The 13,104-nt window shown below is 54.6% G+C and overlaps 2 protein-coding genes across 2 annotated transcripts in view; both read right to left on the reverse strand.

The window, feature by feature from the left end:
* Positions 1–3,256: 3,256 nt before the first annotated feature.
* Positions 3,257–6,870, reverse strand: LOC135192044 (uncharacterized). Its single transcript, XM_064174863.1, has 3 exons — positions 6,865–6,870; positions 5,905–6,671; positions 3,257–5,853 (listed from the first exon to the last, which is right to left on the reverse strand). The coding sequence occupies exons 1-3, from the start codon at positions 6,868–6,870 to the stop codon at positions 5,607–5,609; spliced, it is 1,020 nt and encodes a 339-aa protein (XP_064030933.1). The 3' UTR covers positions 3,257–5,606.
* Positions 6,871–7,357: 487 nt separating this feature from the next.
* Positions 7,358–13,104, reverse strand: part of MLLT1 (MLLT1 super elongation complex subunit) — a 44,152-nt gene continuing 38,405 nt past the window's right edge. The window contains exons 10-12 of the mRNA XM_064175150.1: positions 12,017–12,088; positions 10,073–10,144; positions 7,358–8,708 (exon numbers count right to left, since the gene is read on the reverse strand). Of these exons, the coding sequence (XP_064031220.1) occupies positions 8,580–8,708; positions 10,073–10,144; positions 12,017–12,088 (273 nt within the window). The 3' untranslated portion in view covers positions 7,358–8,579. The remainder of the gene's footprint in view (positions 8,709–10,072; positions 10,145–12,016; positions 12,089–13,104) is intronic.

The following is a 13,104-nucleotide window of genomic DNA, read 5'->3' on the forward strand; positions in this document are numbered from 1 at the left end:
GCTGCTCAAGGCTTCAGCCAACCTGGCCTTAAACACCTCCCCTAGTCCTTCTTTTTCTTCCTCCCCCCCTTAGCCCTTCCTCTTCTTCTTCCTCCACCCCTACCCCTTCCTCTTTTTCTTCCCCCCCTACCCTTTCTTCTTCCCCTACCCCTTCTTTTCCTTCCTCCACCCCTACCCCTTCCTCTTTTCCTTCCTCTACCCCTTCTTTTTCTTCCCCCACTACCCTTTCTTCTTTCTTCCTCTCCTACCCCTTCTTTTCCTTCCTCAACCCCTACCCCTTCCTCTTTTCCTTCCTTCCCCCCTTAACCTTTCTTCTTCCCCTACCCCTTCTTTTCCTTCCTCCCCTCTTACCCCTTCCTCTTTTTCTTCCTCCACTCCTACCCCTTCCTCTTTTTCTTCCTTCCCCCCCTTACCCTTTCTTCTTTCTTCTTCCCCTACCCCTTCTTTTCCTTCCTCCCCCCCTTACCTCTTCCTCTTTTCCTTCCTCCCCCCCTTACCCCTTCCTTTTTCTTCCTCTACCCCTTCCTCTTTTTCTTCCCCCCCTACCCTTTCTTCTTCCCCTACCCCTTCTTTTCCTTCCTCTACCCCTTCTTCTTCTTCTTCTTCCTCCACCCCTACCCCTTCCTCTTTTTCTTCCTTCCCCCCTACCCTTTCTTCTTCCTCTACCCCTTCCTCTTTTTCTTCCTTCCCCCCCCCCCCCTTTCCTCTTTTTCTTCCTCCCCTACCCCTTCTTCTTCCTCCCCCCAGGAAAGCAACACCAACAGGTTTGGGTTTGTTAAGGATTAATACTCAGTAAAAGAAAGGTGCTGAGGGCTTGTCTAAAGCAGCAACTGCAGCAGGCACCTGGAGCTGGAACACTCAAGAGGTTCACCAAGGGCTTGGGGTAGAAGAGATCTTAAAGAGCAGCCAGTTCCAGCCCCCTCCAGACATCTCCTCCTCCTATCCAAGGTGCTCAGGGGTTGCCTGAAGCAACACAGCAGGCACCTAGAGGGACACTGAGGGGTTGGGGTAGAAGGGATCTTAAAGAGCAGCCACTTCTGACCTCCTCCTCCTCTCATGCAAGGTGCTCAGGGGTTGTCTGAAGGAGCAACACAGCAGGCACCTGGAGGAGGAACACTCAAGAGGTTCACCAAGGGCTTGGGGTAGAAGGGATCTTAAAGAGCAGCCAGTTCCCACCCCCAGATCTCCTCCTCCTCTCCAAGGTGCTCAGGGGTTGCCTGAAGCAACACAGCAGACAGCCAGAGGAGGGACACTCAGGTTCAGCAAGGGCTTGGGTTGGATCTTTTATCATCCAGTTCCACTCCCAGACCTCCTCCTCCTCCTCTCCAAGGTGCTCAGGGGTTGCCTGAAGCAACACAGCAAGCAGCTGGAGAAGGATGACTCAGAAAGTCATCAAGGGGTTGGGATGGATTGGAAAGGACCTTAAAGATCATCCAGTCCACCCCTCCTGCCATAGGGCAGGGACCCCTCCCACCAGAGCAGACCCTCTCCTCTCACCCAAGGTGCTCAAGGGGTGTGCAGAGCATCCACACAGCAGGTACCTGGAAGAGGAACACTCAGAGAGGCATCAATGAGTTGGGGTGGAAGGGACCTCAAAGATCATCCAGTTCCAAGCCCTCTCCACCTCCCACTAGAGCAGACCTCCTCCAAGGTGCTGAGTGGTTGTCTAAAGCAACACAGCAGGCAGCTGGAGGAAGAACAGTCAGAGGTTCACCCATGGGTTGGGGTAGAAGGGACCTCAAGGATCATCCAGCTCCAACCTTCCCCACACCTCCTCCTCTCATCTGAAGTGCCCAAGGGTTGCCCACAGCTCTGACACCCCTGGGCTAGCAGAGCTCCCTCCTGCCAGCATCCCAACCCTGCTCCAGTGCACTGGCCAAGGAGATGGCTGAAACCTGCAGAGCCCAAAGTGCCTCAGGTCTCTGCTGCCAGGGAGCCTCAAACCTCCCTGACCATCAAAAGACATTCCAAGAGCTGACAACAAGAACCCCAAACCCTCAACTGCTTCTGGGTGGCTGCCTCAAGCCCTTTGCTGACTGCTGCTAGCACCAGCAGGAGAAGCAGCAGCTGGTGGCCACCAACCACTGCGTGGTGAACCAGCCCCCAGCGTGGCCAGGCTGTGGTGCCCTCTCTGTGCAGTGGTCCTCAGCTGCAGTCCTGGAGCCAGCCAGGCTCTGGCTTGGTTTTTCCTTCTCCATTCAACAGCTACTGGCAGTCACCCAAGCCCCAAAGCTGCCTGAAGATGCAGGCTGAGCCCAACAGCAACCTCCTCCTGTGACCCCTTCCTCCTCTTCCTCCCTTCACTGCACAGCCCAAGCAAAAAGCTGCCTGCAGAGCTCAGGCTCCAGCACTCCACCCAGAGCAGCTCCCAGAGCCTTCAGCCTGGCAGGGGACAGAGCTGAAAGCATCACAGAAGAGGCAGGGTTGGAAGGGACCTCCAGGACCAGCTCCGACCCTCCTGATGCCACGGGCAGGACCCCTCCAGTGGGCAGGATCCCTCCCATGGGCAGGATCCCTCCCATAGGCAGGATCCCTCCAGTGGGCAGGACCCCTCCAGTGGGCAGGATCCCTCCCATGGGCAGGATCCCTCCCATAGGCAGGATCCCTCCAGTGGGCAGGATCCCTCCAGTGGGCAGGATCCCTCCCATAGGCAGGATCCCTCCAGTGGGCAGGATCCCTCCAGTGGGCAGGATCCCTCCCATAGGCAGGATCCCTCCAGTGGGCAGGATCCCTCCCATGGGCAGGATCCCTCCCATAGGCAGGATCCCTCCCATAGGCAGGATCCCTCCAGTGGGCAGGATCCCTCCAACAAGGAGGATCCCTCCAACAGGCAGGACCCTTCCAATGGGCAGAAACCCTTCAATGGGCAGGACCCTTCCAATGGGCAGGACCCCTCCCATGAGCAGAACTTCTCCCACGAGTAGGACCCCTCCCATGGGCAGGATCCTTCCCATAGGCAGGACTTCTCCCATGGGCAGGACCCTTCCAATGGGCAGGACCCCTCCAACAGGCAGGACCCCTCCAACGGGCAGGACCCCTCCAACAGGCAGGACCCTTCCAATGGGCAGGACCCCTCCCATGACTAGAACCTCTCCCACGAGTAGGACCCCTCCCATGGACAAGATCCTTCCCATAGGCAGGACCCTTCCAATGGGCAAGACCTCCCTCATGGGCAGGACCCCTCCCATGGGCAGGATACCTCCCATGGGCAGGACCCCTCCAACGGGCAGGACCCCTCCAATGGGCAGGATCCCTCCCACAGGCAGGACCCTTCCAATGGGCAGGACCCCTCCCATGAGTAGAACCTCTCCCACGAGTAGGACCCCTCCCATGGACAAGATCCTTCCCATAGGCAGGACCCTTCCAATGGGCAAGACCTCCCTCATGGGCAGGACCCCTCCCATGGGCAGGATACCTCCCATGGGCAGGACCCCTCCAACGGGCAGGACCCCTCCAATGGGCAGGATCCCTCCCACAGGCAGGACCCTTCCCACAGGCAGGACCCCTCCCATGAGCAGAACCTCTCCCACGAGTAGAACCCCTCCCATGGGCAGGATCCTTCCCATAGGCAGGACCCCTCCCATGGGCAGGACCCCTCCCATGGGCAGGACCTCTCCCACGAGTAGAACCCCTCCCGTGGGCAGGATCCTTCCCATAGGCAGGACCCTTCCCATGGGCAGGACCCCTCCAACAGGCAGGACCCTTCCAACGGGCAGGACCCTTCCCATGAGTAGAACCCCTCCTAAGGGCAGGACCCTTCCAATGGGCAGGACCCCTCCCATGAGCAGAAGCTCTCCCACGAGTAGAACCACTCCCATGGGCAGGATCCTTCCCATAGGCAGGACCCCTCCAATGGGCAGAACCCCTCCCCCTGGGCTCATCAAACCCAGGACCACTTAGGGCAGGTCACTGAGCTAAAAAAAACCAACCCCAAACCCTCATGGTTAGAAGAAGTCAAATTTTGGTTCTCTCTTTTTTTTTTTTTCCTTCCTTTTTTTTTTTTTTTTAATATTTTCCTCTTTTTTTTTCCTTTTTTTTTGTTTGGGTTTTTTTTTTTTGTTTGATTTTTTTTTGGTCTTTTTTTTTTTTTCCTTTTATTTTAAAAAATGCAAACTACTACCACATCCTGAAGACCTTCCTAGAGTACACCAAATCCATCCATGCTCTGGAGAGGGACACACCAAATAAAAACAACCAAACCCCCAAACAGCCACAAAACAAACCAAAGAAACCCCCCAAAAACCAACCAAAAACCTGTACAGAGGTGGGGGGGAGGGGAGGAGAGAAGGGGAGAGGGGAGGAGACCTTCAGCAGAGCATTCAACCAGCCCCTAGAGAGTCTACCACAGGGAGGAAGGTGATGAGATGGAGAAAGGAAGGCAAAGGACCTCTGGAGACTTCAGGCTGGGCTCTGACCTTGCTGCTCCTCTACAACGTGAGAGGCTGCCAGGAGCTGCCCAACAGCATCAACCTCACCTCCTCCACACCACCACAGGCCCCTCAGAGACCCCCAGCAGCCATCCAACTCCTACCTACCCCTCCCCAGGGCACTCAGAGACCCCCAGCAGCCATCCAACACCTACCAACCCCTCCACAGACCCCTCAAGAGACCCCCAGCAGCCATCCAACACCTACCTACCCCTCCACAGGGCACTCAGAGACCCCCAGCAGCCATCCAACTCCTACCTACCCCTCCCCAGGGCACTCAGAGACCCCCAGCAGCCATCCAACTCCTACCTACCCCTCCCCAGGGCACTCAGAGACCCCCAGCAGCCATCCAACTCCTACCTACCCCTCCCCAGGGCACTCAGAGACCCCCAGCAGCCATCCAACTCCTACCAACCCCTCCCCAGGGCACTCAGAGACCCCCAGCAGCCATCCAACTCCTACCTACCTCTCCCCAGGGCACTCAGAGACCCCCAGCAGCTATCCAACACCTACCAACCCTTCCACAGACCCCTCAAGAGACCCCCAGCAGCCATCCAACACCTACCAACCCCTCCCCAGGCCCCTGAAGAGACCCCCAGCAGCCATCCAACACCTACCAACCCCTCCCCAGGCCCCTCAAGAGACCCCCAGGAGCCTACCCCACTGCCTACCACCACACTGCAGCTTGCTGCAGGCAATCCCCACTGACCTCTGCATCCTGGGGGCTGGGGGGGGGCTGCACTGCAGGGTTTCTACTGCAGGTTTGGCATCATCCAGCAAGAAAGAAAAGAGAGCTGAGTTCACTGTGGGGTTTTGCACCTGGCAGGGGAGTGATTTGTTGGTTTATATATATATATATATATATATACACACACAGACATGGGAGAGACAGAGGAAAAGTGATGCTACAAAACCAGAGAGGGGAGTGGGAGGGAGGAGGGCTACAAAATTCCTGGGGAATCAGGTCAACATGACCCAACTCAAACAAGCTTATCATCATATTGCCACTTTTCACTTGAGCAGTTGCAACATTTCCATGATAAAAAAAAAAGGGGGAGGGGGGAAAATATAGAGAGAGAGATAAAAAAAATCCCAACCCCCAAACAGAGAGAGATTTGCTCATGGCTGCAGCAAAGGGCCAAAAGCCTGCAGGGGTTAAGCAGCACCACCCAGGCAGGCTCACCCCAGCAGCAGCAGCACCAGCAGCACCACCACCACCCTGGGGGCTTGTAGAGAGAGGTGAGCAGAAGGGAGAGGTGAGCAGAAGGGAGAGGTGAGCAGAAGGGAGAGGTGAGCAGAAGGGAGAGGTGAGCAGAAGGGAGAGGTGAGCAGAAGGGAGAGGTGAGCAGAAGGGAGAGGTGAGCAGAAGGGAGAGGTGAGCAGAAGGGAGAGGTGAGCAGAAGGGAGAGGTGAGCAGAGGCTGGAGGTGAGCAGAAGCTAGAGGTGAGCAGAGGTTGAAGGTGAGCAGAGGTTGAAGGTGAGCAGAGGCTGGAGGTGAGCAGAGGCTGGAGGTGAGCAGAGGTTAGAGGTGAGCAGAAGCTGGAGGTGAGCAGAAGCTGGAGGTGAGCAGGGGCTGGAGGTGAGCAGGGGCTGGAGGTGAGCAGGGGCTGGAGGTGAGCAGGGGCTGGAGGTGAGCAGAGGCTGGAGGTGAGCAGGGGCTGGAGGTGAGCAGGGGCTGGAGGTGAGCAGAGGCTGGAGGTGAGCAGGGGCTGGAGGTGAGCAGAGGCTGGAGGTGAGCAGGGGCTGGAGGTGAGCAGGGGCTGGAGGTGAGCAGGGGCTGGAGGTGAGCAGGGGCTGGAGGTGAGCAGAGGCTGGAGGTGAGCAGGGGCTGGAGGTGAGCAGGGGCTGGAGGTGAGCAGAGGTTGGAGGTGAGCAGAGGCTGGAGGTGAGCAGGGGCTGGAGGTGAGCAGGGGCTGGAGGTGAGCAGAGGTTAGAGGTGAGCAGAGGCTCTCTCCTCAGTGCTGCTCTCCTCTTTATCTCCTCTTTTCCACCTCTTCCTTCTCCTCCTCCTCCCTCTCCTCCTCCTCCACCTCCTCTTCCACCTCCCCCGTCCTCCTCCTCCTCCTCTTCCTCCTCCTCCTCGCTTAACCTTTGGCAAAAAAGCTTCCACACTGCTTGGGACAGGAGAGAAAAAGCAGAACTGGAGTCATTCCTCCAGCAAAACACTGCCTGCAGGGAACCAAAGGGTCGTGCTGGAGGCTTGAGGACAGCTCCCAGCCCTTCCTCACCCCCCTCAAGTCCCCCCTAGTTTAACTAGGAGCAGGAGAGAAGGGTTTAGTGTTTTAGTGGTTTCTCTTGAGAGAAATAAAAGGAACACAACTCAAACAAAACAAAGAGGCAGGAGAGAAAGGGAGGAGGAAAACCAAACCTGAACTTCCCTTGGGTTTGTTATCAGCCTTTTTTTTTCTCCTCTCAGGTGTCCCAAACCTTCCCCCACCCCCATGCCAAATTCCCACTTGGGTTTGGTTTTGCCTTTGTCCCCAAAGCAAAGCCACTGCTATGGAGGCTGCACCCTGGGGCACACAGACCCAACCCAATCAAGCCAAATGAGAAGATGATGATGAGGGGGGGGGGGATGATGAAGGGTTTGGGGGAGGGGGTTTGGTGAACTCCTTTTTGTTCTGGGAGCACAGATTTGCTCTTTAGCTTCCAGTCCCTTTATTATCCAGGAGAGGCATTTTTGGAACCTCTTCCTCCCCCCCCCCCCCCAGTAAGAACAAAAACCCTAACCCCAAACCAGTCAAATCTTCACCTCCTTTTCCCCTGCCACAGCTATGGAAGGAAAAAAACAACTTCAGAACAGGGAAAAAGAAAAGGGGGAGGGGGGGGGGGGGGAAAAATCAAAGCCAAAATAAACACAGCCCCCCCCCAACACCCCAACACACACCCCCCTTAAGATCATAAAGACCCAACTAGGCCCTTCTTATACATACAGTACATACATATATATAATATATATAGATCAAATATACAGCTTACAGGTTTGGAGTCCCTCTTACAGTGAAAGCAGAACTGAAAATCAAACCAAATCAAGCAGGAGTTGAGACTTTCTTCCTTCTTTTTTAGGAGCTCAGGATGGATAAAACATCTCCCAGCAGCTCTCTTCCCCCTTCCCCTTCCTCCTCCCCCCCCCCCCCCACCAAAGGCAGAGGGAGGATAAGGAGATTTGCAGAGGTCTCTCCTCTTCAAAGAGCACAGGAACTTGGTTCCCCTGCAGGAAGCTTTGAAGGATTGCCCTTGTAAGGGGAATGAGAAGAGCCCCAAGTGAGAGAAGAGCTTTGAGATTGATCCAAAAGTGGGATCTGGTCACTTGTTGTAGGATCTTTCTCTCTCTCTCTCTCTCTCTCTCTCCCTCTCTCCTCTATCCCCTTCATTGGTTTCTTTTTCTCCCTGGGAAGCCTCCTCTGGCATCAGTCTCTCTCTGGCTAGCTTTGTAAAAGCCAATCTTACCTACACAGCTGAGCTCTCTGTAGGCAGGCTGGTCCCTAGGATTTTGATGAAGGAAAAAAACCAAACCATCCTCCTCCTCTTTCTCCTCCTCCTCTTTCTCCTCATCCTCCTCCTCTTTCTCCTTCTTCTCCTCCTCTTTCTCCTCCTCCAACGCTGCTTCAGCTCTCAGAGATGCCTGAGAACGTGCTCAGAACCAAAAAAAAAACCCCAACAACCCCAAACCCCACAGTCTGGCTGGAAGTCAAAAGGACAACAAAAGCAAACTCGACCAACCCAAAAGGGAAACAAAAAACCCCCCCCCAAAGTAAAGGTCAGGCTGTGGCTGCTGCGCAGCTGAGCGCAGCACATCTGCTGCTCTGCTCAGGACCTGGTGCCCCAAGTGTGCTCAGGACCTGGTGCCCCCAAGCATGCTCAGGAAGCTTGAGGGAGGCCAAACTCAGCTTTTGCTGGCTGCTTGCTTGGGTTGAAGCCTACAAAGGAAAAGTGCAGCTGGGCTGTGTGCATCCAGAGAGCAGAGCTGTTCTCTAAGGCAGTGCTTCGGGGCAATCAGAGAGGATTAAGAAAGGCCTAGTTCCATGGTGATGGGGTGGTAGTGATGGTGGTATTGGGGTGGTGGTGGTGGTTCATTTCCTGGTACCAATCAAAAAAGGAAGGGGAGGGAAGTTTGGGTTTCCAAAGCAGGCTGCTTCCAGAGGCCAAGCGTCATGTGGCTACGGCTTCCAGGTAGCTCTGCAGCTTCCGGACGGTCGTCTCATCCAGGGAGAAGAGGTCAAAGTCAAAGGTTGTGTTGGTGACATTGAAATGCCCAGTTTCCTCAATCAGGTTCACAATCTGCACAGAAAAGGAAGACAGCCAAAGGTGTAGAAAGGTTCCCCCCCCCCCCAAAAATAACCAAAGGCAGGTGGAAAGGTCACAGAGCTACCCCCGAGCGCTCGGAGTGCTCAAAGGGCAGTGATGCTGCTTGGGGGCTGGGAGGGAGGTTTGGGGGTCAGGCTCTAAGGAGGATGTTGAGGGGTTGGAGGGTGGTCAGAGAAGAGTAAAGGAAGGTCTGGAGAGTGGGGCTGGGAAGGAGAGGTTGAGGGAAATGGGGGTGGTTAGGGTGGAGAACCTCGTTGCTCCCTGCAGCATGCTGAAAGGAGGCTGGAGCGAGGCTGGTGCTGGCCTCTTAGAATCATAGAATCAAGCAGGTTGGAAGAGACCTCCAAGCTCATCCAGTCCAACCTATCCCCAGCCCTATCCAACCAACCAGACCATGGCACCAAGTGCCTCATCCAGTCTTGAAGATCTCCAGGGCTTGGGGACTCCACCACCTCCCCAGGCAGCCCATTCCCCAGTGCCAAGTGATGGGACGAGAGGAAATGAGCTTGGGAGGTGCAGGTTGGAGATGAGGTAAAACATCTCTGCTGCAAGAGTGGTGAGGGACTGGAACAGACTGCCCAGGGTGGTGGTGGAGTCCCCAAGCCCTGGAGGTGTCCAAGAAGCTTCAGTGGTGACAGCAGTTGGGTTATGGTTGGAGTGGATGATCTTAAAGGTCTTCTCCAACCTTGGGTGGTTCTGGGAGCCTGTGAGAGGGCTCACAACACAAAGGGGATCCTCTCTCCAAAAAGCCACCCAGCTCCTCCTGTGTGCTGGGGAAGGTTCAAGCTGGATGTGAGGAGGAAGTTGTTGGCAGAGAGAGTGATTGGCACTGGAATGGGCTGCCCAGGGAGGTGGTGGAGTGGCTGTGGCTGGAGGTGTTGCAGCCAAGCCTGGCTGGGGCACTGAGTGCCATGGGCTGGTGACTGGATGGGGCTGGGGGCTGGGTTGGGCTGTTTGAGCTTGGAGCTCTCTTCCTGATTCAATGATTCTATGACTCAGGCTGGCAAGACATCTGGTCAGGGATCAGGAAGGGGCCTGGGCACAGGCTGGGCAGGGAGCTGGGCACACTTTGACATCAGCCCCAGAGAGCTCAGCTCTGGCAGCACTGCAGGGCCACAGCAGAGGGCAGCTGCCCAAACCGCTCCTCTGCGCCTTGCCCACCCAGAACACTGCACACACCTCTGAGGTCAATTTACCTACACAAAGGACCCAGACCCTCTGTGGTTGAAGGAGAGGAGAGTGAAAGGCCTCAAGCATCACAGGGGACCAGCTGAGACCCTTGGACACAAAGGTTAGCAGAGGGCAGGAGCCTGCCAGGGAGCAGAGCTGATCTCTACCTGCTGCAGCACGTTGCGCTCTCGGAGTGCCATCAGCCGCCTGTGGAGCTCCACTAACTCATCAGTGTAGGCCTGCAAGGGAGGCATGAACAGCACCAGTGACACACTTGGCATGTTGGGGTGCCAGCCCCTGCCAGCTTCCTAGTGAGGAGCAGAACTCGAGGCTCTTTAGGCATAGCTCTATTCCCAGTTTTTCACCCCCTCAATTTTTACTGCCTCCTCCCACCCTTAGCAGGAACTGGACACTGAAGAGTTTCCATCCACAAGGATGGGCTGAAGACCTGAAGATCTTTTCCTTCCCAGCTTCCATTCTTCCTCCCCAACCTTTTATCCTTCCATTTCCCCTCCCCCCCCAACCTTTTATCCTTCCCAGCTTCCACATTTCCTCCCCAACCTTTTATCCTTCCCAGCTTCCACTTTTCCTCCCCAACCTTTTATCTTTCCCAACTTCCACTTTTCCTCCCCAACCTTTTATCCTTCCCAGCTTCCACTTTTCCTCCCCAACCTTCTGTCCTTCCCAGCTTCCACTTTTCCTCCCCAACCTTTTATCCTTCCCAGCTTCCACTTTTCCTCCCCACCCTTTTATCCTTCCCAGCTTCCACTTTTCCTCCCCACCCTTTTATCCTTCCCAGCTTCCACATTTCCTCCCCAACCTTTTATCCTTCCCAGCTTCCATTTTTCCTCCCCAACCTTTTATCTTTCCCAGCTTTTTTTTGTCCTCAGCCTTTTATCCTTCCCAGCTTCCATTTCTCCTCCCCAACCTTTTACCTTTCCCAACCTCCACTTTTCTTCCTAACCTTTTTTTCTTCCCAAGTTTTGTTTTTCATCCCAGCCTTTTTTCCACTCTTCTCAACTTCCACTTTTCTTCCCAGTCCCTTTATTCCCTTCCCAATCTTTTTCCTTCCCAACCTCCTTTTTCCCTTTCAATTTTCCTTTTCACTTCCCAACCTTTTCCTCTTCCAATCTCCTTTTTCCTTCCCAATCTCATTTTTCCCTTCCAATCTTCCTTTTTCCTTCCCAACCTTTTCCTCTTCCAATCTTCCTTCTTTCTTCCCAACCTTTTTCCCTTCCAATCTCCTTTTTCCTTCCCAACCTTTTTCCCTTCCAATCTCCTTTTTCCTTCCCAACCTTTTTCCCTTCCAATCTCCTTTTTCCTTCCCAATCTTTTCCCCTTCCAATCTTCTTTTTCCATTCCCAACCTCTTGCCCTTCCAATCTTCCTTTTCCCTTCCAATCTTCCTTTTTCCTTCCCAACCTTTTCCTCTTCCAATCTTCCTTCTTCCTTCCCAACCTTTTCCCCTTCAATCTCCTTTTTCCTTCCAATCTTCTTTTTCCATTCCCAACCTCTTGCCCTTCCAATCTTCCTTTTCCCTTCCAATCTTCCTTTTTCCTTCCCAACCTTTTCTCTTTCCAACTTCCAGTTTTCTTCCCAACCTCTTTTTTCCTTCCCCACTCTTTCTCCTCTTCCCCACCTTTTTTCCACCCAACCTCCTTTTTCTGTCTACCTTTATTTTCCTCCCCAGCTCTCCTTTTCCATTTGGATCTCAACCCCAGATTCCCTTTTTTCCCTTCTTTTCTTTCTCAGCTCTTCAGCCCCATCCCTATTCATGTAAACTCTTTAGGATCACTTCATGCCACAGCCAGATGACAACAACCCTTTAACAGAGAGGCAGCAGTGCCCAGACCACTGGGTCAGGAAAAGGGGCAACCATCAAACCCATGTTAATACCCTGGGATGGGGTGTGTGTGGGGGTCCATCCTATCTGCTATCCACCACTCCTGCAGTGTGGCTCCCCCTAAATCTCTCCTTTCAATCTCTGTATTTCATTCCACTTCAGTTTTGAAGCTGCTGAGACAGAGCAAATGTGACCAACCTGGGCTCTTGCCACCCAGAAACTTTGGTGGGCATCCCCCAGTTGTGTGGTAAACAAAGCCTCAAACCAACCTTGTCATAGGTTCCCTTCTTCAGGATCTTCTCTGGCTTGTTACAAGACTCTGGGCTTTTTCTTCCAGATGCCTGAAGGGTAAAATAGATCAATCAATTCATCAATCAATCAATGTCAGGGCCCAAAATCAGCTCAGCCAATGTGGTGGTTGAATGGTTTGCATGCCCAGCACTGAACAGACAACTCAGTTGTCTGAAGGAGGGGTGAAGTAGGGAAGAACTGGTGCAAGGCTGAACTAACAGCATGGATGCAACAGCAGAAGTCCAAAGTGGTGGAAGCAGCAGGTCTGGGCAGTGAGTTTGTAGATGGCACCAAGCTGGGTGGCAGTGTCCATCCAGGACCTGGGTTGATGGAAGGATGAACATGAGCCAGCAGTGAGCTCTTGTGGCCAGGAGGGGCAATGCCAGGCTGGGGTGCATTAGAAGGGCTGTAGTGAGTAGGTCGAGAGAGGTTCTCCTGCCCCTCTGCTCTGCCCTGCTGAGGCCACATCTGGAGGACTGTGTCCAGTCCTGGGCCCCCCAGTTCAAGAGGGACATAGAACTGCTGGAGAGGGGTAGTTGGAAAGCTGCAACCAGGAGAGAAACCTGAGGGTGTTGGTTGACAGTTGACTGAACATGAGCCAGCAGTGCCCAAGAGGGCCAGTGGCATCCTGGCTTGGGTTAGAAACAGGGTGGGCAGCAGGGCCAGGAGGGCATCATGCCCCTGTGCTCAGCACTGGGGAGGCCACAGCTTGAGTGTTGTGTTCAGCTCTGGGGCCCTCACTGCAGGAAGGACACTGAGGGGCTGAGAGCAGGTCAGTGAGGCTGGAGAAGGGCCTGGAGCAGCTGGGTGTGAGGAGAGGCTGAGGGAGCTGGGGGTGTGCAGCCTGCAGAAGAGGAGGCTCAGGGCAGACCTCATTGCTCTCTGCAGCTCCCTGCAGGGAGGTCGGAGCCAGGAGGGGCTGAGCCTCTTCTCCCTGATGACAAACAACAGGACCAGAGGAAATAGTTTCAAGTGTTCCAGGGGAGGTCCAGGCTGGATGTCAGGAAATATTTCTTCACTGGAAGGGTTCCCAAACATTGGAGTGGTCTGCCCAGGGCAGTGCTCC

Source organism: Pogoniulus pusillus, chromosome 41, assembly GCF_015220805.1.
Source record: "Pogoniulus pusillus isolate bPogPus1 chromosome 41, bPogPus1.pri, whole genome shotgun sequence".
Taxonomy (NCBI): domain Eukaryota; kingdom Metazoa; phylum Chordata; class Aves; order Piciformes; family Lybiidae; genus Pogoniulus; species Pogoniulus pusillus.